General features: G+C 42.2%; 1 protein-coding gene across 1 annotated transcript in view; it reads right to left on the bottom strand.

Moving 5' to 3' along the window:
• Window positions 1-243: 243 nt before the first annotated feature.
• MYOZ2 (myozenin 2) overlaps window positions 244-21,031 on the bottom strand; it is a 109,090-nt gene continuing 88,302 nt past the window's right edge. Inside the window, exon 6 of the mRNA XM_075849745.1 lies at window positions 244-739. Coding sequence (XP_075705860.1) covers window positions 505-739 — 235 coding nt within the window. The 3' untranslated portion in view covers window positions 244-504. The remainder of the gene's footprint in view (window positions 740-21,031) is intronic.

Genomic DNA, 21,031 nt, shown 5'->3' with positions numbered 1-21,031 from the left:
TTTTCGATAAATTTTGGTGTTTTTCACAATTAAATACTGAATGTATCGAGAAAATTTTGCCAGTAACATAAAGTCCAATGTGTCACAAGAAAACAGTATCAGAATCGCTTGGATAGGTAAAAGCTTTCCGGAGTTATTACTACATAAAGTGAAACATGTCAGATTTGAAAAATGAGGCTCTGTCAGGAAGGTCAAAAGTGGCCAAAGAGGGAAGGGGTTAAATGAAAGACTGGACTCATACCGTAGTGAACTCACTGTTGTTGTTTTATTGATTACATTTTAACAAGTGAGGAATCAGGCAATAGCTGATCAATATAGTACTAAAATAATCTGAACATACCAGTTACAAAAATAAAACATGATACATTCTTAAAAGCAGGTATACCTGCTTAGCATAAGGTTACAAAATATAATTCAGAAACAACATACAATACTGATCATCCACAACTAAACTACTGTACATGGGAGTAAAACATTTTCCTCTTTAGATTTTACTTATAAGATTTATAGATCATCAGATTCTGGGACATCAGGATTGAAGATGATGTCAGAAGAGACTATAATATGGGGGTTTTCAGATGTCCATCCTTGAGGTGTTCTGTTAAAGGACTTTCTGGTCCTGAGAGGATCTATAGACATGTCGAATATAAGGTTGTTCATAGAAGGCAGGTCAAATTCTGGGATCTTGAAAGTGATCATCTTGGATGCATTTTCAAATCCTCCAAATGGAGTGGCTGCCCTGGAAATAATAATAAAAACACAGAAAAAAATATATAATAATGAATTTTAAAAAACCAAGCTGTACTATAGAAGATCCACGCATTAGAAAGGACGTTTTAAAAGTTTAGTTTGGACAACCTCAGCTCTTTGAGCCGAAGTGATCACTCGTGGTCTTTCTGCTGCAAAGCCTCAGAAATAGGCTCATATTTCTGTCTGTATTTTTTTCTATACTTTTTTTCCTTTCAAGCAGGCCCTTAATTACTCGTGGCGGAATTAAGGAGTGGTGTGCAAAATATTTGATTGAATATTTATTGGTCCTTTTGAGTAATATGAAAGATAAACTGAACTTGATGACCAAATATAAGAAGCCTAGGCCATAAAATAGATGTTTACATTTAAATCATTGAACATTAAAGGGTTTATCCAGGATTTCAAAATTGATGGCCTATCCTTAGTATAGACCATCAATATTAGATTGTGGGGGGTCTGACTCTCAGCACCCCTGCCGATCAGCTGTTTAAAGTGGCAGCAGACTCTTCATTGTTTACATCAAGTTTCAGGCTGTTTGTATTGCAGCGTTGTCCCATTCACTTGAACGGGACAATGCTACATAACCATGCACAGCCGCTGCGAAAGTAACAGCGTGTGCAAGTACGAACAGCCTTAAACCCTATGAAAACAATGAAGAGGCTGCAGCACTTGCACAAGCGCTGCTGCCACTTCAAATAGTTGATTGGCGGGGGTGCCGAAAGTCGGACCCCCACCAATCTATTATCGATGGCATATTCTAAGGATAGGCTATCAATTGTTAAATCCTGGATAACCACTATAAGGCTCCTAGTAGCACTTTTGAAAGAAATTGTTTATGGCTCGACCTAGACTTCAACAACAAACATAGCATGCATCAAAGAAACCCATTTATTGGAGAAAGTTACTTTTAGTATTAGGCACAAAACATTTTCTTATACTTTTCGTTTTCATGTGCCAAAACAAAAAAAGCAGGGACTGACATTCTGGCGAATAAATCTCTAAATTTTGACCTCTCCACACTTGTAACAGATAAAGAAGGGTGGTATACTATTGTAATATTCTATTTAAATAATATAAAACTTACTATAGTTTTATAGTGCACTTCCCCCAAATATAAAACAGATAATTTTGAAAAATATAATGTCCAATATAAACGAGGTAGACAAGGAAATTAGAATAAAGTCTTGATACCAGAGAGTGATTGCATATATCTGTCCTCAAGAAATGACAGTTGAAAATTTAGAAAGATAATTAAGAACCAGAACTTGTACGATGTTTGACATTTACAACTTTTTAACATGGTGACATGGTCTGATCATGTCCCTGTACATGCAAGTATTCAAATAAGACTAAGATCTGCATGGAGTTTGTATATCTCCGTGGGTTTCCTCCCAAAAACATACTGATCGGGTATTTAGATTGTGAGCCCTAATGAGGACAGTAAGTAAGGACATATGTTAGTGCTATATAAGTAACAGAAATATATAATAAAGTGGAAAATGTCCAAAAACTTTTAGACCAATACAGAAAATAAAAATTAAGGAAGAGGATTATTATATACTTCAGCCTTTATGATAACCAATGGCGTATTATAATATGGGCGGTTCGGGCGGCCACCCGGGGCCCGAGGCTCCCATCGCCGCCCGAACCGCACACAATCTTAAAAAACGATGCAGCACTGCTAGCTGCTGCGCTGCTGCGCTGCTGCGCTGCTGCGCTGCTGCGCTGTCCCGCTTCCAACTGAATCTGCGTCCGCAGGACGCAGATTCAGTTTGGTTGAATGCTTGAGCCTCGCTCCAGCATTCACTCTGCCGTGAGCGACTCGGTGCAGGCAGGCGCGATGTAGTGACGTCATCGCGCCTGTCTGCACGGAGTCACTCACGGGCCAGTGCAGAGGAGGAGAAGCATCCCCCACCGTTGTGGGAACCGGGATAGGTAAGTAATTATGTTTTTTTATTTATTAGGTACGTACATATGGGGGTATTATACTGTGTAGCAGTTATGGAGGCATTATACTGTGTCACAGCTATGGGGTATTATACTGTGTCACAGCTATGGGGCATTATACTGTGTCACAGCTATGGGGCATTATACTATGTCACAGCTATGGAGGCATTATACTGTGTCACAGCTATGGAGGCATTATACTGTGTCACAGCTATGGAGGCATTATACTGTGTCACAGCTGTGGGGCATTATACTGTGTCGCAGCTATGGGGGCATTATACTGTGTAGCAGCTATGGGGGAATTATACTGTGTCGCAGCTATGGGGGAATTATACTGTGTCGCAGCTATGGAGGCATTATACTGTGTAGCAGTTATGGGAGCTTTATACTGTGTCGCAGCTATGGAGCCGTTATACTTTGTAGCAGCTATGGGGGCGTTATACTGTGTCGCAGCTATGGGGGCATTATACTGTGTTGCAGCTATGGGGACATTATACTGTGTCGCAGCTATGGAGGCATTATACTGTGTTGCAGCTATGGGGACATTATACTGTGTTGCAGCTATGGGGACATTATACTGTGTCGCAGCTATGGAGGCATTATACTGTGTAGCAGCTATGGAGGCATTATACTGTGTCGCAGCTATGGGGGCATTATACTGTGTAGCAGCTATGGGAGCATTATACTGTGTCGCAGCTATGGGGGCATTATACTGTGTAGCAGCTATGGGAGCATTATACTGTGTCACAGCTATTGAGCCATTATACTTTGTAGCAGCTATGGGGGCATTATACTGTGTCGCAGCTATGGGGGCATTATACTGTGTAGCAGCTATGGGAGCATTATACTGTGTCGCAGTTATGGAGCCATTATACTTTGTAGCAGCTATGGGGGCATTATACTGTGTCGCAGCTATGGGGGCATTATACTGTGTTGCAGCTATTGGGTCATTATACTGTGTCGCAGCTATGGAGGCATTATACTGTGTCGCAGCTATGGGGGAATTATACTGTGTCACAGCTATGGAGGCATTATACTTATCATCCTGGATATCATGCAGTATCAAAGATTTAGTACATATTATTAATGACTTACTAGTTTTGACGAAATTAGGAAAACTTTCTCTATACAAAGCAAGTAATTTTATAAGCATACAATATTATGTTCAAGAAATAAAAGAACAGATTATACAGAGAAATCCAATCTGGCCTTACTTTTCCAATCCTGAAAAGAAATCAGGAGGTATCTTGACTTACTATAAAGTCTTAATAGTATAGTGTATTCCATGACTGATAGCTAGCAAAAGAGACTTGAAAGACTTTAATCAAAAGAACAGAGGTTTTAACATTATAACACAGATGTCCATAAAAAGCAGATATTTTGAGCCAAGTAGGAACATTTTTTTTTATAATTGGTATTTAAAACCACAAACGATGAAGAAAATTGTAAAGTGGACTGAATACTGTTGGAGATGTAGGAACCTAGATTCTGACTCAATACATATATGGTAGGAGGGCTCTAGCGTTACAATTTTTTGGGGAAATAATTAAAAAAACGTTATGCCAATGCTTTGGATTATACTCTACTACAAGTTCAGGGTTTGTTTGTATTAATGCTTGTCAGCGAAGCGCTTCCATCTGGAGTTCTGGTCCCTTTGTTTTATTTTGTTTTAAATTTTCAAATATTGATAGCTAAGAATTAGAAACAGCCTAAGGCCTTATTCACACGAACGTGTCCGTTTTGCGCGCGTAAAAAACGCAGCGTTTTTCCTGCGTTGCAGTTCCGTGTGACATCAGTGTATGGTGCGTGTCTGCGTTTTTTACACGCGTATGTCATCAGTATGTCACGCGTTTCACGTCAGAAAAATAAACTGAAGGAGGTGTTTTTCTATTTTTCATCATTTCTTTAGCATCTGTTGCGTGAATCACGCACAGCACACGGATGTGTGTCCGTGTGCTGTCTGTGATTTTCACGCACCCATTGACTTCAATGGGTGCATGATGCGCAAAAAACGCACAAGTATAGGACATGCAGTAAGTTTCACGCAGCGGACACACGCTGCGTGAAAAACACGGAATGTCTGAATGGCCCCATTGACTTGCATAGGTCCGTGTGACGTGCGTTATTTTCACGCGCGTAACACGGGCATGAAATACGCTCGTGTGAATTAGGCCTTAGAGTCCGTTAGTTTCTGAAGTAAAACTACCTTACAGATGAGGGAAAAGAATTAGAAAAATAAATAGCAGCTGATATTGGTAAAATAGCCATATCGTCCACTTCTGGAACCAGTCTAACAGTAAATACTGAACATAATACCTAAAAATCTGAATCACAAGATCGAACGGATTGTGTACGCATTTTTTTCTTTGACAGTTTCTCTTTTTCTTATTTGCTTTTCCTTATTTTATTTTTTTTAAATAATGAATATTTATAAAGTTTTGTTATGTGAAGATGGATATATATATGTATTGATTTTTGGAAATAAAAAAAAAAATTAAATCAACTGAAATCAGTAGAGAAGCCGTAACATAAATGTTTGTATTATATGCATGTATTATATTTTTTTCTGCATTGAGCATAGGATATCTAAAGGAGCTTTCCCACCAGATCTCTAGATTATGCCATCACTTACTAACCATGGGGGTCTGACCTCTGGGACCTACACCGATGCCTAGAAATAAGGTGATTAGAACAGCAACTCAACTCCATTTAAGTATATGGCGCTGAGTTGCCATAGGTGTACAAAACCAGGTCAGGTGTGACATTGTGCAAAAAATTTTAATGAGCCAATGTGCTTTACTAGTGCTGTAGGCCCTTCATTCTAGGGATTGATGAGTACCAGCAGTTGTACAACCTGTAAGTTATGAAAGTGACATGCAATAATATACCATTTTTCCCTATTTTTAACTGCAATATGTCACATATGTACACACATACTGTACAATTTTTTTAATTAAATATATGTTTCCATCTCTTTACTCTATTTTGGCAGCACTTTTGAAAAAATAAAATAAAGTTTCAGCAATTTAGAGGACTTACAAATTGAATAATAATTTTATAAATTTTGAAGTACATTTTGTTTTCCTGCACCAAGCCAGGTTTTCAGAGGCTCATAGGTCTCAGAGTGATGGAAACCCCCACAAATGACCCCATTTAGAAAACTAGACCTCTTAAAGTATTTATCTAGGGGTATAATAAGTATTTTGACCCCACAGTTTTTTGCTAAATTTAATACATAGCAGGTGAAAAAAAAAATAATTTCACTTTTTTTCATAAAAGTATCAGTTTGAAGACCGATTTCTTTGTAAAGCGACCATGAGAATGAAGAAACACACCCCAAAATCTATCACCCTGTTTCTCCTGTTTTCAAAAATATGCACATTGTGACCCTAATGCGCTGCCTGGACACACGTCAGGGCCCAAAAGGAAGGGAGCACCCGGAGGCTTTCAGGACTCATATTTTGCTTGAAAATGTTTTAGGCCCCACTGTACATTTGGAGAGGCTTTGAGCTGCCAGAACGATAGAAACTCCCCATAAACTACCCCATTTAGAAAACTAGACCCAATAATGTAATTATTTAGGTGTATAGTAAGTATTTTGACCCCACAGTTTTTTGCTAAATTTAATGCATAACAGGTGAAAAAAAATAAATTTTCACTTTTTTCATAAAAGTATTAGTTTGAAGACCGATTTCTTTGTAAAGCGAACATGAAAATGAAGAAACACACCCCAAAATCTATCACCCTCTTTCTCTTGTTTTCAAACGACCCCATTTCGAAAACTACAACCCTTAAGGTATTTATCTAGGGGTATAGTTAGCATTTTGACCACACAGGTTTTTTGCTAAATATATTGGAATTAGTCTGTAAAAATTAAAATGTACTTTTTTTTCTGAAACATAGAAATTTTTAATATTTGCAAGGAATAACGAAGAAAATGCACCCCAACATTTGTAAAGCAATGTCTCCCGATTACGAAAATAACCCATATGTGGTAATAAACTGCTGTTTGGACCCACAGCAGGGCTCAGAAGGGAAGGAGCGCCATTTGGAATTCTGATTTTGCTGGAATGGTTTTTGGTGCCATGTCGCATTTGCAATGCACTGGAGGGACCAAAACTTAGGGGACTTGATCCAGCGATCATTGGATCACTGGTACAACACACTGCAATACTAATGTATTGCGGTATATTGTTATTTTTACAGACTCCTGTAACAGAGCGATCGCTGTACCTGTCCGTTAGTCCCGGGTGTTAGCTGTAATACAAAGCTTACAACCGCAGCGTATGGAGCGGGCTCAGCATGTGAGCCCGCTCCAGACATCAACCCCCGCACCATGATGGGCAATTAAGTCATAGTGCGCAAAGGGGTTAGTGCACAGCGGATGGTTCAAAGTGAAAATTGCAATTTTCCACTGATATGCCATTTTAGTGCATAATATGTTGTGCCCAGTTTGTGCCACAGAAGACAAATACCTCATAAAACTTTAAGCGGGTTCTCTCAGGTATGGTGATGCCATATGTGTGGGCGCAAACTGCTGCTTGGGCACGCTGCAGGGCTCAGAAGGGAGGGAGCGCCATTTTGCTTTTGGGGCGCAGCTGTAGCTTGGTAGTTGTTCTGTTTGGGGTTTCACTGGTATTTCAGTTTATAATGTGGGGGCATATGTAATCTGTGCGGAATACATCAGGGCAAAATAAGAAGGTATAATAATGCGGTAAATAAATAATAATTCATAGATTTGTGGCCGGTGTCGCACTGATAAATGGCACCCGATCTTATCTGCTTTTTGAACACTCTGCACATTTTGCATCACCATATTCTGAGAGCCAGAACTTTTTTATTTTTTCACCACCGGAGCTGTGTGAGGGCTTATTTGTTGCGGGACAATCTGTCGTTTTCATTGGTACCATTTTGGGGTACATGCGATTTTTTTTTTGATCACTTTATTACATTTTTTTGCAATCCTGACAAAAAAACAGGAATTCTGACACAGTTTTTTAGGTTTTCTTTTTGCTGCGTTCACCGTACGCTATAAGTGAAATTTTTACTTTATTCTGCGAGTTGGTACGATTACGGCGATACCATATGTATATAGGTTTGGTCCTTTTTTTTTAGCGTTTGCACAATAAAATCACTTATTTATAAAAAAAAACAATTTCTGTGTCACCATATTCTGAGAGCCATAATTTTTTTACTTTTTAGTAAAAAAAGCTGTGTAAGGGCTTGTTTTTTGCAGGACGGATTGAAGTTTTTATCGGTTCTATTTTCGGATACATGCGACTTTTTGATCACTTTTTATTCTTTATTTAGGGAGCGGTGGTGACCAAAAAAAATGCGATTCTGTCGTAGTTTTTTATTGATTTTTTTTGGGGTGTTCATCGTGTGAGAAAAATAATAATACAGTTTTATAGTTGGGGTCGTTACGAACGCGGTGATACCAAATATGCGTAATTTTTTAAACGTGTTCATTTTTTTTCTATAATAAAAGTCTTATTATAGGAAAAAAAAGCATTTTGTGTTTATATAACTTATAAACTCATTTTTACACTTTTTTTTAAAAAACATTTATTACTTATTTTTACTTTTTTTACTTGTCCCACTAGGGAACATTTAGACTTGCAGCTTTGATCGCTGCTAGAGTACATTACACTACACACGTAGTGTAATGTACTCCTAACTGTTATTGTGACGCAACTGTCACTCTGACAGGAAGCCGAGGAGGACCGGCCGGAGGCTGGTCCTCCGAGGCTTCCATACATGGCAACCCGGAGGTCATTGTCTGACCTCTGATTGCCACGACAAGCATCGGTAGCCCCCACGATCACTTCGTGGGGGCTGCCGATGTGCTTCAAACCACTTAAATACGGCGACGGCAATCCGTCGCCGCACTTAAGGGGTTAATTGCAGAAAGCAGCGGCGATGGTCCGCTGTCCGGCGAGACTGATGTGACAGCTGTCTAGGACAGCGGTCAGCGCGCGCCTGTCACTCTGTGTTTACACAGAGTGACAGTTTGAAATACTGATGATAATGAACGTCATGGTGCGGGAACTAGTAGCCGACCATGACGTTCATTTTCGTCATTGGTCGTGAAAGGGTTAAATAAAACTTTATGATCCGTTTACTAAATTTTATTACATATGAATATGTGGAATATGAGGCTCAAAATTCTCTAAATACACCTAGTGGAGAAGACTCACAGAAAGCCACTAGTATAAATAAGAATGAATTTATAGTTGGCACCAGTGGCGTAACTACCGCCGTAGCAGCCATAGTGGCTGCTACGGGGCCCGTGGCATGAGGGGGCCCGTGTCACCCGCCGGCACGGGCCCCCACCATGGCCGGAAGCTCCGCTAGCAGCCGCTATGGCTGCTACAGCGGGACGCCACTTAACACTACGGCAGAGCAGGGAGGTATCTCCCCGCTCTGCCATTAAACAAAAGACATGTATCCCCTATCCACAGGATAGGGGATACATGTGTGATCGCTGGCATTGATAGGGAGAACGGGGGACTGAAAGTCCCCTGAAGTTCTCCATCACAAACCTCGGACTTCCGGGGTCTGTGTCGGTAGCTCCGTAGAAATGAATGGAGCGCCGGGCGCGCTTGTGCGCATGCGTGACCCGCGCTCCTTTCATTTCTATTGAGCTGCGCAGACCCCGGAAGTCAGAGGTTAGTCATGGAGAACTTCGGGATTTTTTTGTGGGGTTGGGGACGCTGTATGGCGTTCCCTACAGGGGGGGTCTGTATGGTGTTCCCTGCAGGGGGGGGGCTGTATGGCTTTCCCTACAGGGGGGGTCTGTATGGTGTTCCCTGCAGGGGGGGGCTGTATGGCGTTCCCTACAGGGGGGGGCTGTATGGTGTTCCCTACAGGGGGGGGGCTGTATGGCGTTCCCTACAGGGGGGGGCTGTATGGCGTACCCTACAGGGGGGGGCTGTATGGCGTACCCTACGGGGGGGGGGCTGTATGGCGTACCCTACAGGGGGGGGCTGTATGGCGTACCCTACAGGGGGGACTGTATTGCGTTCCCTACAGGGGGGACTGTATGCCGTTAGCGCCATACAGTCCCCCCTGTAGATAACGCCATACAGTCCCCCCTGTAGGTAACGCCATACAGCCATACAATGTATGGCGTTACCTACAGGGGGGACTGTATGGCCTTATCTACAGGGGGGACTGTATGGCATTATCTACAGAGGGGGCTGTATGGCGCTATCTACAGGGGGGGCTGTATGGCGTTATCTACAGGGGGGCTGTATGGCGTTATCTACAGGGGGGACTGTATGGCGTTATCTACAGGGGGGACAGTATGGCGCTAACGTCATACAGTCCCCCCTGTAGGGAACGCCATACAGTCCCCCCTGTAGAGTACGCCATACAGCCCCCCCCTGTAGGGAACGCCATACAGCCCCCCCCTGTAGGTGATGCCATACAGCCCCCCCTGTAGGTGACGCCATACAGACCCCCCTGTAGGTGACGCCATACAGCCCCCTCTGTAGATGACGCCATACAGCCCCCTCTGTAGATGACGCCATACAGCCCCCTCTGTAGATGACGCCATACAGCCCCCTCTGTAGATGACGCCATACAGCCCCCTCTGTAGATGACGCCATACAGCCCCCTCTGTAGATGACGCCATACAGCCCCCTCTGTAGATGACAACATACAGCCCCCTCTGTAGATGACGCCATACAGCCCCCTCTGTAGATGACGCCATACAGCCCCCCCTGTAGATATCTACAAAGGAGGCTGTATGGCGTTATCTACAGGGGGGGCTGTATGGCGTTATCTACAGAGGGGGCTGTATGGCGTTATCTACAGGGGGGATATATGGCACTATCTACAGAGGGGGCTGTATGGCGTTATCTACAGGGGGGGCTCTATGGCGTTATCTACAGGGGGGCTGTATGGCGTTATCTACAGGGGGGGCTCTATGGCGTTATCTACAGAGGGGGCTGTATGGCGTTATTTACAGGGGGGGTGTATGGCGCTATCTACAGAGGGGGCTGTATGGCGTTATTTACAGGGGGATGTATGGCGTTATCTACAGGGGGGGCTATATGGCCTTATCTACAGGGGGGACTGTATGGCATTATCTACAGAGGGGGCTGTATGGCGCTATCTACAGGGGGGGCTGTATGGCGTTATCTACAGGGGGGGCTGTATGGCGTTATCTACAGGGGGCTGTATGGCGTTATCTACAGGGGGGGGCTGTAAAAAAGGCACTATCGCCAAGGGGGGGGGAGGGTTGTGTGACACCCAGGGGAGGGGGGGGCCCAGTCAAAAGTTTGCTATGGGGCCCAGTCTTTCCTAGTTACGCCCCTGGTTGGCACTGTCCTAAAGGGTTAAGGATATTTAAGGTATGTCCACAGGATATCCACGTCTGGTGGGGGTTATTCTCTTTCTGGATGCACCAGGTGGCACATGGGTCAGGGGACCCCCATCAAACAGATATTTATGATATATCCCGTCGATATTCTATAAATGTCTTAGATGGGAAAAAAACCTTATATTTTCCAATTGCCCTTGACATAGATATGCATAATATGCATAAAGGCTCTACGTAGGCCTAGTTTGCACATATAAAAATAAAGCTTTGCATCTGAACTTGAAGCAGACATACATATATCTTTATTAAGAAATTATAGATTGTGAGCTGTAATTGTGATAATATTTCTAGCTTTCTTGTATTAGATTCTATTGACAAAAACATGTATGCCTTTTGACAGAGATTAAATGAGACAATTGGTACAATTTAGTAATGATCCATGTCCAGGTCTGTTAGAAGCCTGTGACTATGTCATTATGGCACAGTTGGTCTGTAATCATTTTGGCAGGACACAAATCATTGTTAGGTTCCTGTGCAAGTCCAGAAAAAACAATCAAGTGATTCAATTAGAGGTCAAGGTCATGTCATCAAATAAATATAGCAACTAAATAATATTTCCCATCATCTGGCAAGAGTAAAGACAAAAATCAATATGTCATGAATTATTTATCTGCATTTCTTAATGTCTTTAAGATCATCTTCAGATCAGCAGATAATATGTACTCCCATACTAAAAAAAATATCAGGAGATATGTACTCCCATACAAAAAAAAATATCAGGAGAGAATATGTACTCCCATACTAAAAAAATAAATATCGGGAAATAATATTTACTCCCTTACTTAAGAAATAAATCTATAGCTTCTTTTGTGATAGAAGATTTTTACCTGGGAGTCATCTTCCTAAGTATACCTAAAAACAAAGCCGCACCACTAAAATAAAAAAGGTGTAATATATATATATATATATATATATATATATATATATATATATATATAAAAATGCCTACAGTTTTGCTGTGAATACTTAGGACCTTCTTCTCCTCGAAAGAGCTCTAGGACTGGAGGACTTGGCAGGACCACTCCCACTTGGAACCATGTAACACTAAATTGCTGTAGGGAAAATATGAAAATGCCTTCAGGTCCCATGGTGATAACAACTGATCACTGGAGTTCCAGCAACCTGGCCCTCAGCAATTAGCTCACCATTAAGGGAACTGCAACAAGAAAGCTGTTGTCCTAGTTGAACCACCCCTTTTAGTCTCAACCAGAGCATGTCTGGACTACCAGAGGGTAGGAGGATCCTTTGGTGGTCAAGGATCTGACATGTTAATGGTGCCCAGCTAAAACGAGATGTTAATTTGTTTTTGAAAGGGTTATTGCAGAATTACCCAATTTTTAGTTGTTGATAAGATGACCTATTGTAGCGCCGACGGCTGCAGACCTCCTCCACTCCGGCGGCCATCAGCCTGTGTATACTCACCACCGCCGCCCTCTGCCTCCTTCCCTAGGACACACTGCCTGCCTAGGGTGTGCACGCGTGCTCCGGCCATTTCTTAAAGGGCCAGCGTGCACCAGGAATAGTGCCCCCAGCTCTTATCAGGAATTTTCTCTCACACTCTGGACCTAAGAAGAGGGGGAGTAAGGGGAGGGTACTGTAATGGCCGGAAATACTCACCCGCCAATGGCCGCGACCCAAGGCCCACGAGCTCATGTCGTCGTCGTCCCCCCTCTGAGACGCCGACACACTGTACTGTCCTCTGCTGCTGCTAGGGTGCACCAGGTAAATCTCCCCCATCCTATCCCAGCAAACCAGGAACTATAAAAAGTAATCTGCCATCATCCTTCTTGCCTGAGCGTTGTTGTGTCTACCCATGTTCGTTTAGCAAATAGTCCCTTAGTTGTATCCTGTTCCCAGTGTTTCTGTATCCCGTATCTACTAATTGTGTTTGTTCCTGAGCGAAGTCTAGTGTTGGAGTCGAGTTCATCCTTGTGCCACATGTCATCAGCCACGCCAAGTGTCATCTGCTAAGCCAAAGTGTCTGCTTCGCCACGTGTCTGTCAGAACTTTTATACAGGTATTCTAATTCTATAGACTTTCATTGACTGTAGCTTGGTCAGCTGCTACTCCGCAACGTCAGGGTGGTCTAGTGGGTCCACATACCCCCAGAGTCGTGACATTTGTCTTATGTCCAGGCAAAAGATTAGGACCATGTGTAGGATGTTTGTAAACACAGCATAATAATGAAAGAGTTGTCTTTTCACAGTGGCACAAGGTGGATCTAGCATATTCGGCACTAAAATGTCATATCTGTGGAAACATTTTAATTTTCACTCTTCAACATTCATTGTGCAATAATTTCTGCAAAACACGTGTGATCAAAATTCTCACTACACCTCTAGATAAATTCCTTGAGGAGTGTAGTTTCCAAAATTAGGTCACTTATTGGGGATTTCAACTGCACTGCTACCCCAGCGCAATGCAACATAGTGTCCAAAAACCATTCCAGTAAAATCTGCACAACAAAAAACAAATTGCACTCCTTTTTTGGGGGTTTCTACTGTACTGGTCTCTCAGGGACTTTGCATATGCACCATGGCATCAGAAAACCATTCCAGCAAAATCTGCTCTCCAAAAGCAAAACGGCGCTCATTCCCTTCTGAGCCTGCCATGTATCCAAAGAGCAGGTAATGACCACATATAGGGTATTGCCATACTCAGGAAAAATTGGCTAGCAATTTTTGTGCTTCTTTTTCTCCTTAATTCCTTGTGAAATTAAGAATTTTGAGCTAAATCTACATAGTATTGGAAAAAAAAATGTTTAATTTTAACGGCCCAATTCTAATAAATTATATGAAAATCTGTACTCACTACACCCCTAGACAAATTCCTTGGGGCGTGTAGTTTCTAAACTGGGGTATTTTTTATGTTTTGGTACGTCAAAACCATACTAGGGCCACATATAAATAAATACCTGCTGTGTTACTGAAATACCCTAAATGGATTAAAGGTGAATATCTGCAAAAAAAAATGAATTTGTAAATTTCACCTCCAGTTTGCTTTAATTATTGTGAAACACCTAAATGGTTAACAAACTTCCTAAATGCGGTTTTGAATACTTTGAGGGGTGCAGTTTTTAAAATGGGGTGATTTGAGGGGTTTATTTTATATAGGCCCCTTAAAGCTACTTTAAAATTGAAGTAGTACCTAAAAAAATTGGTTTTGCAAATTTTGTTAAATATTTGAAAAACTGTTAGTAAATTTTTAAACCTTATAACCTTTCCAAAATTTCAGATTTTGTTTATAAATAAGGAGTAAACATATTGACCAAAATTTACCACTAAGATAAAGTACAATATGTCACGAGAAATCTCAGAATCACTTGGAAGTAAAAGAATTAAAAAATTATTACCACATAAAGTGACACGTCAGATTTGAAAAATAGGGCTGCTTCTTAAAGGCAAAAATAGGCTCGGTCCTGAAGGGTGACAGTGTGTCTGTCATACACAAATACTGTCCGGTAACCCGGCTCATGCAGCTTTATGTGTACTACCTCATGTGTATAAAAGAAGGCTGGACCATTGTACTGAACAAGCACTTTTACATTTTGTGTCTCCTCTATTTCCTCATAGATTGTAAGCTCTTGCGAGCATGGCCCCCCCTCTTCTTGTTTGAATTGTTAATTCGTTTTGTCACTATGTAATGTCTGATATGGTCTGTGCAGGTACCCTCCAAATTGTAAAGTGCTGTAGAATATATTGGCATTATATAAATAAAGATTATTCTAATTGTTATTATTGTTAATAGAGTAATTTAGGCCCCATGCACACAAACGTGCTTTTGCGGCCGCAATTCCCCCGAAAATGCACGGGAGAATTGTGGCCCCTTTCATTTCTATGGGGCCATGCACACGACTGTAGTTTTTACGGTCCATGCATGGCACAGGAGCCCGCACCGCAGAAAGAACGGACATGTCTTATTACGGCCGTCTTCTGCGGTCCGGGCTCATTGAATATAATGCTCTCGGCCATGTGCATGGCCCGCGATTTGCGGGCGGCTCGCGGCTGACAGTCTGCTGCCGGCCGACCCGAAAATCACGGCCGTGCACATGGCTACGGTCGTGTGCATGAGCCCTTAGTCTCATGAGAATTCAACCTGCACACTAGATGGAAAAGCTGCAGATTTTATACGTGAATTTGCACGCAGAAAATCTGCAGCAGATTATACTATCAGCCATGTGGGTGAGATTTAAACAAATTTCCACCCGGAAATCAGAGCGTGCTGCGGACTTTCGAATCCGCAGAATGCTCATTCCGCAAAAACTCACAGGGAATGCCAGGCCGAAAGTCCACTCCAATTTGTGTTTCATAAGGTGCAGATATTTGATCGGAATGGCCGTTGCAGAAAGCAGATGCAAAAAAAAGGCCATACTCCCCACCCGTGGCGTTGCTATGGTGACCTGACCCTGCTGCTCATGTCTGGTCTCTGCAGCTGGCCTCCTGTAATGACGCTGTGTCCTATGTGACCGCTGCAGCCTGTGATTGGCTGCAACATTCACATGGGACGCAGTGTCAGCACAGGAGACCAACAGAACGGAAAACAGTCGAGGAGACGAGGAGCCATTGCTTTGGCAACGCCATGGGAGGTGAGTATGTAATTTTTTTCTATTTTAAACAGAAATAATATTTAACAATTTGTGAGCATCCACAACAAAAATGCAAGATTCCACATCAGAAGTTGACATGCTGCGTATTACAAAAAATGCATCACAGGTCAATTTATGAAAGTTTTCTCTGCTGATTTTTTCCCCAGCGTTTGGATGAGACTTGTTAAAAAAGAATCCACTTTGCTGCTACTGTAACACGCGATCGCTGGTTTAAGTCCTCTAGGGGGACAAGTACAAAACAGTAAAATATGGTTTAAAAAAAAAAAAAAAAGAAGAAAAATAAAAAAATCCTGCTTTGCCTGTTTTCCCTCAAGCACAATGTAAAAAAAATAAAAAATGAATGTAACTGGTATTGACGCGTCCGTAAAAGTCTGAACTATTACAATATACAGGGTGGGCCATTTATATGGATACACCTAAATAAAATGGGAATGGCTGGTGATATTAACTTCCTGTTTGTGGCACATTAGTATATGGGAGGGGGGAAACTTTTCAAGCTGGGTATTGACCATGGCGGCCATTTTGAAGTCGGCCATTTTGTATCCAACTTTAGTTTTTTCAATGGGAAGAGGGTCATGTGACACATCAAACTTATCGAGAATTTCACAAGAAAAACAATGGTGTGCTTGGTTTTAACGTTACTTTATTCTTTCATGAGTTATTTACAAGCTTCTCTTTGTTTACAGCCATTGACATGTCGCAGAGGTTAACACGTGAGGAGCGGATAGAAATTGTGTTGATGTCTGGTGAACGCAGTACCCAGGTCATTGCAGCAGATTTCAATGCAAGACACCATACGAGACCACCCATCTCCCATGCTACAGTTTGCAAACTGCTTGCCAAGTTTCGTGAAACTGGTTCAGTGTTGGATTTGCCCAAATGTGGACGCATGAAAACTGTCACTAATGAAGAAACATCAGTGGCTGTCCTAGCTTCATTCAGCAAGAGCCCACAGCGTAGCACTCGCCGCATGTCCCTGGAGAGTGGCATCAGTCGAACATCCCTTCGGCGGATATTAGCTACTCACAAATGGCACCCTTACAAACTCCAGCTGCTGTAGCATCTCAACGAGGATGACCCAGATCGGCGCACTGAATTTGCAGAATGGGCAAAACAAAAATTGGAACAGGACCCTCAGTTTACACAGAACATTTTGTTCAGTGATGAGGCAAACTTTTATGTGAATGGTGAAGTTAACAAACAAAACCACCGCTATTGGTCTGACACTAACCCATATTGGATAGATCCCTCCAAGACTGTTGGAACACAAAAATTGAGGGTATGGTGTGGTATATGGGGTACAAAGATAGTGGGGCCATTCTTCATCAATGGAAACCTCAAGGCCACGGGATATCTGAAATTGCTACATGATGATGTGTTTCCCTCTTTATGCACTGAAGCTGGCACGTTCCCTGAGTTTTTCCAGCAAGATGGTGCACCACCACATTATGGGTGTCAGGTCCGAGTATTCCTAGATGAACAGTTTCCTGGAAAGTGGATTGGTCATCGTGGGCCAGTTGAATGGCCCCCTAGGTCTCCCGATCTGACCCCCTTAGACTTTTATCTTTGGGGTCATCTGAAGGCAATTGTCTATGCTGTGAAGATACGAGATGTGCAGCAACTGAAACTACGGATACTGGAAGCCTGTGCTAGCATTTCTTCTGCGGTGTTGCTATCAGTGTGTGAAGAGTGGGAGAAGAGGGTTGCATTGACAATCCAACACAATGGGCAGCACTTTGAACACATTTTATAAGTGGTCAGAAACTTGTAAATAACTCATGAAAGAATAAAGTAACGTTAAAACCAAGCACACCATTGTTTTTCTTGTGAAATTCTCGATAAGTTTGATGTGTCACATGACCCTCTTCCCATTGAAAAAACTAAAGTTGGATACAAAATGGCCAACTTCAAAATGGCCGCCATGGTCAACACCCAGCTTGAAAAGTTTCCACCCTCCCATATACTAATGTGCCACAAACAGGAAGTTAATATCACCAACCATTCCCATTTTATTTAGGTGTATCCATATAAATGGCCCACCCTGTATAATGATTTAGTCCGCACGATGAACGCTGTAAAAAAAATAATTCATTCAAACCGTCAGAATTGCTGTATTGTGGTCGCTTCATCTCCCACAAAAAATGAAATAAAAAGTGATCAAAAAGTCTGATCTACCCCAAAATGGTACCAATAGAAACTAAATCGCTAAACCGCTATATCGACAGAAAAATGAAAAAGTTATGGCTCTCAGAATATGGCGACAAAACTCAAATTTTATTTTTAACAATCAGTTTTTTCATTGTAAATGTTGTAAAACATAAAAAAAACAATATAAATTTGGTATCGCTGTAATCGTATTGACCCGCAGAATGAAGTTAACATGCCATTTGTACCGCACGGTGAACACCGTAAAAACAAAACCACCCAAAAGATTGAGGTGTCACTGTTTTTTTCCTATTCCCCCACATAAATATTTTCTTTCCAATTTCTCACTACATTATATGGTACAATAAATGGTGCGGTGAAAATCTACAACTCGTCTCACAAAAAACAAGCCCTCATAGGGCAATATTGATGGAAAAATAAAAAAAGTTACGGCTTTTGGAAGGTGGGGAAGAAAAAACAAAAATGAAAATTCGAAAAATGGCTGCGGCGGGAAGGGGTTAAATATATTTCTTCTGTTTTGGCTTAAAAAATACATGGAAAATCCGCAACAAATCTGCACTGTGTGGACAAGGGTGCATTCTCGCATACATTTTTATTGCAGTTTTTAAAGCCATTTCCAGGAGTGGATTGTAAAGTGAGGGGAAGTATATAAGAGAATAGAATATTTCCTATTCTTCTTTAGTCCACTCCTAATTTGGACTATATAAAAAACTATATAAAAAAACTACATCAAAACAGCAGGTGAGAATGCATTCTCATAGTGACATTTATGGTAAAAATGAAATGAAATTAATATCCTGTAAAATTAATTTTGCTTTTAAGCTCAGCACTAATATTTCATGTTTTATATTTGTCCTGCCAGATCTTCACTCATCTTCATGAGTCAGTCTGGAAGTGACATCACAGCATCCTCAATAATTATTTCCAACAGCTGTTCATAAGACCTTGTTATCCTCCGAGAATTCTCATATATTAGAGACTTGGAAAATGCTACATAGATTTTGCTCCTGTACGTTGTCACATCAGGTTATTAACACTGGAATTGACAATAACAAATTCCACTTCTTGTTATGTCTCGAAAAGAGAAAGAAAAAAACCCCATTAATTATTATGGTGCAGATACGGTGCATGACTTTACTGGAGTAACAATACTGGAGTACTCATCGTTACAACCCATGTTTTTACTGTAAGGCTCAAGAGTAAAGGGGCTTGGGGACAAGGAAAAAACACTGTCAAGCTCCTTATCTTTTTAAGTGTCTGCAGTTGGTTATGCCTTGACAACGAGCTATTTTCTGAAATGCTTTTCTGAACATAGTCGAGTGACGATTTCCATGGCGTGCCAATAAAAAAGTAAACCTAGAGGTAGTTACAGTGAATTTTGCTATATTTTACATACATATATTTTACATATGTGGTGTCTTTATTCAACAGGCTTTAATTGCTAATGATGTCATATAATTGCTATAAGGCTGGATTCACACGAACGTGGCGTTTTTGCGCGCGCAAAAATCACTTGCCAGCTCCGTGTGTCATCCGTGTATGATGCGCGGCTGCGTGATTTTCGCGCAGCCGCCATCATAGAGATGAGGCTAGCCGGCGCCCGTCACTGTCCAAGGTGCTGAAAGAGCTAACTGATCGGCAGTAACTCTTTCAGCACCCTCGACAGTGAATTCCGAACACCATATCTAGCAACCTGTTAAAAAAAAAAAAGAGGTTCGTACTTACCGAGAACGTCCCGGCCGTTGCCTTGGTGACGCGTCCTTGGTGACGCGCCTCTCTTGACATCTGGCCCCACCTCCCTGGATGACGCGGCAGTCCATGTGACCGCTGCAGCCTGTGCTTGGCCTGTGATTGGCTGCAGCTGTCACTTGGACTGAATTGTCATCCCGGGAGGTCAGACTGGAGGAAGAAGCCGGGAGTTATCGGTAAGTTAGAACTTTTTTTTTTTTTTAACACGTTCATGTATATTGTGATCGGAAGTCACTGTCCAGGGTGCTGAAACAGTTTAACTCTTTCAGCACCCTGGACAGTGACTATCTCCGGTGAAGTTCGGTTCGGTTGTCCGGGTTCGCTCTTCTCAAAGACACTCCGTTTGGATGTTTGTAAACAGAAAAGCACGTGGTGCTTTTCTGTTTACATTCATCCTTTTGACAGCTGTTGCGCGAATCACGCAGTTCGCACGGAAGTGCTTCCGTGCGGCATGCGTGGTTTTCGCGCACCCATTGACTTCAATGGGTGCGTGATGCGTTGAAAACGCTGAATCAACGGACATGTCGTGAGTTTTTTGCAATGGACCAACGCAGCGCAAAACTCACGCAAATGTCTGCACGGCCCCATAGACTAATATAAGTCCGTGCAACGCGCGTAAAAATCACGCGCGTTGCACGCGCGTATTTCCCGTTCGTCTGAATAAAGCCTAAATGTAATAATGACCTATTAAAAATTCAAGGAGTTTTTCATTTTTAATTATTGAAAATTTATGGAACTGTAATGATGGGGGAAGGGAAACGGACAAGTGAGCCCTAATCTACCCACCACTCTGTCCCTGCCTACTTGCAACGACCCGCCCTAGGCGACGGGGTACAACTGGGCGGTGGTCCCTACGCTCAGTAAGTGCACGAGACAAACAGACAAGGGTACACAAAGCTAAGGGAAATGGGGCAGTTGCCCACGGCAACACCGTGAGCAACAAGAGTGGTGAACGAGCCGAGTCAAACCAGGAGTGAACGAGGTACCAAAAACGCAGAGCAGGAGAGTAGTCAGTAAGCCAGGGTCAGTATGGAGCAGGATCAAATAGTCAGAAGCTGTAGCTGGGCCAGGAAACCACACGAGAAGAATCACAAGCAAAGGAGGAACAGGAAAGGCAGGTATAAATAGACAGAGGGCGGGAGCTAGCTCCGTCTGGCCAGGCTGCGATAGGCTCTCCCACTCCTAAGCCTGCCATCCTGAGTGGTGGAAGATGGAGTCAGTCTCAGAGACATAGACTCAGGTGCAGACTGATTACCTATGGGCGTATACACAGAAGTTGTGCCTGGCAGATCCTTTACAGGAACTTTCCGAAATACATTTTGCCTGAATCCCTGGATATTTTCATGTTCTCTGTTTGCAAGCAATTATGAAAAAATTTGTTGTTTATATTCAGAGGATGAAATGTGCAGCTGAGAGCATGTTACAAT

Source organism: Rhinoderma darwinii, chromosome 1 (genome assembly GCF_050947455.1).
Source record: "Rhinoderma darwinii isolate aRhiDar2 chromosome 1, aRhiDar2.hap1, whole genome shotgun sequence".
Taxonomy (NCBI): Eukaryota; Metazoa; Chordata; class Amphibia; order Anura; family Rhinodermatidae; genus Rhinoderma; species Rhinoderma darwinii.
This window is presented reverse-complemented; position numbering and strand designations above follow the sequence as displayed.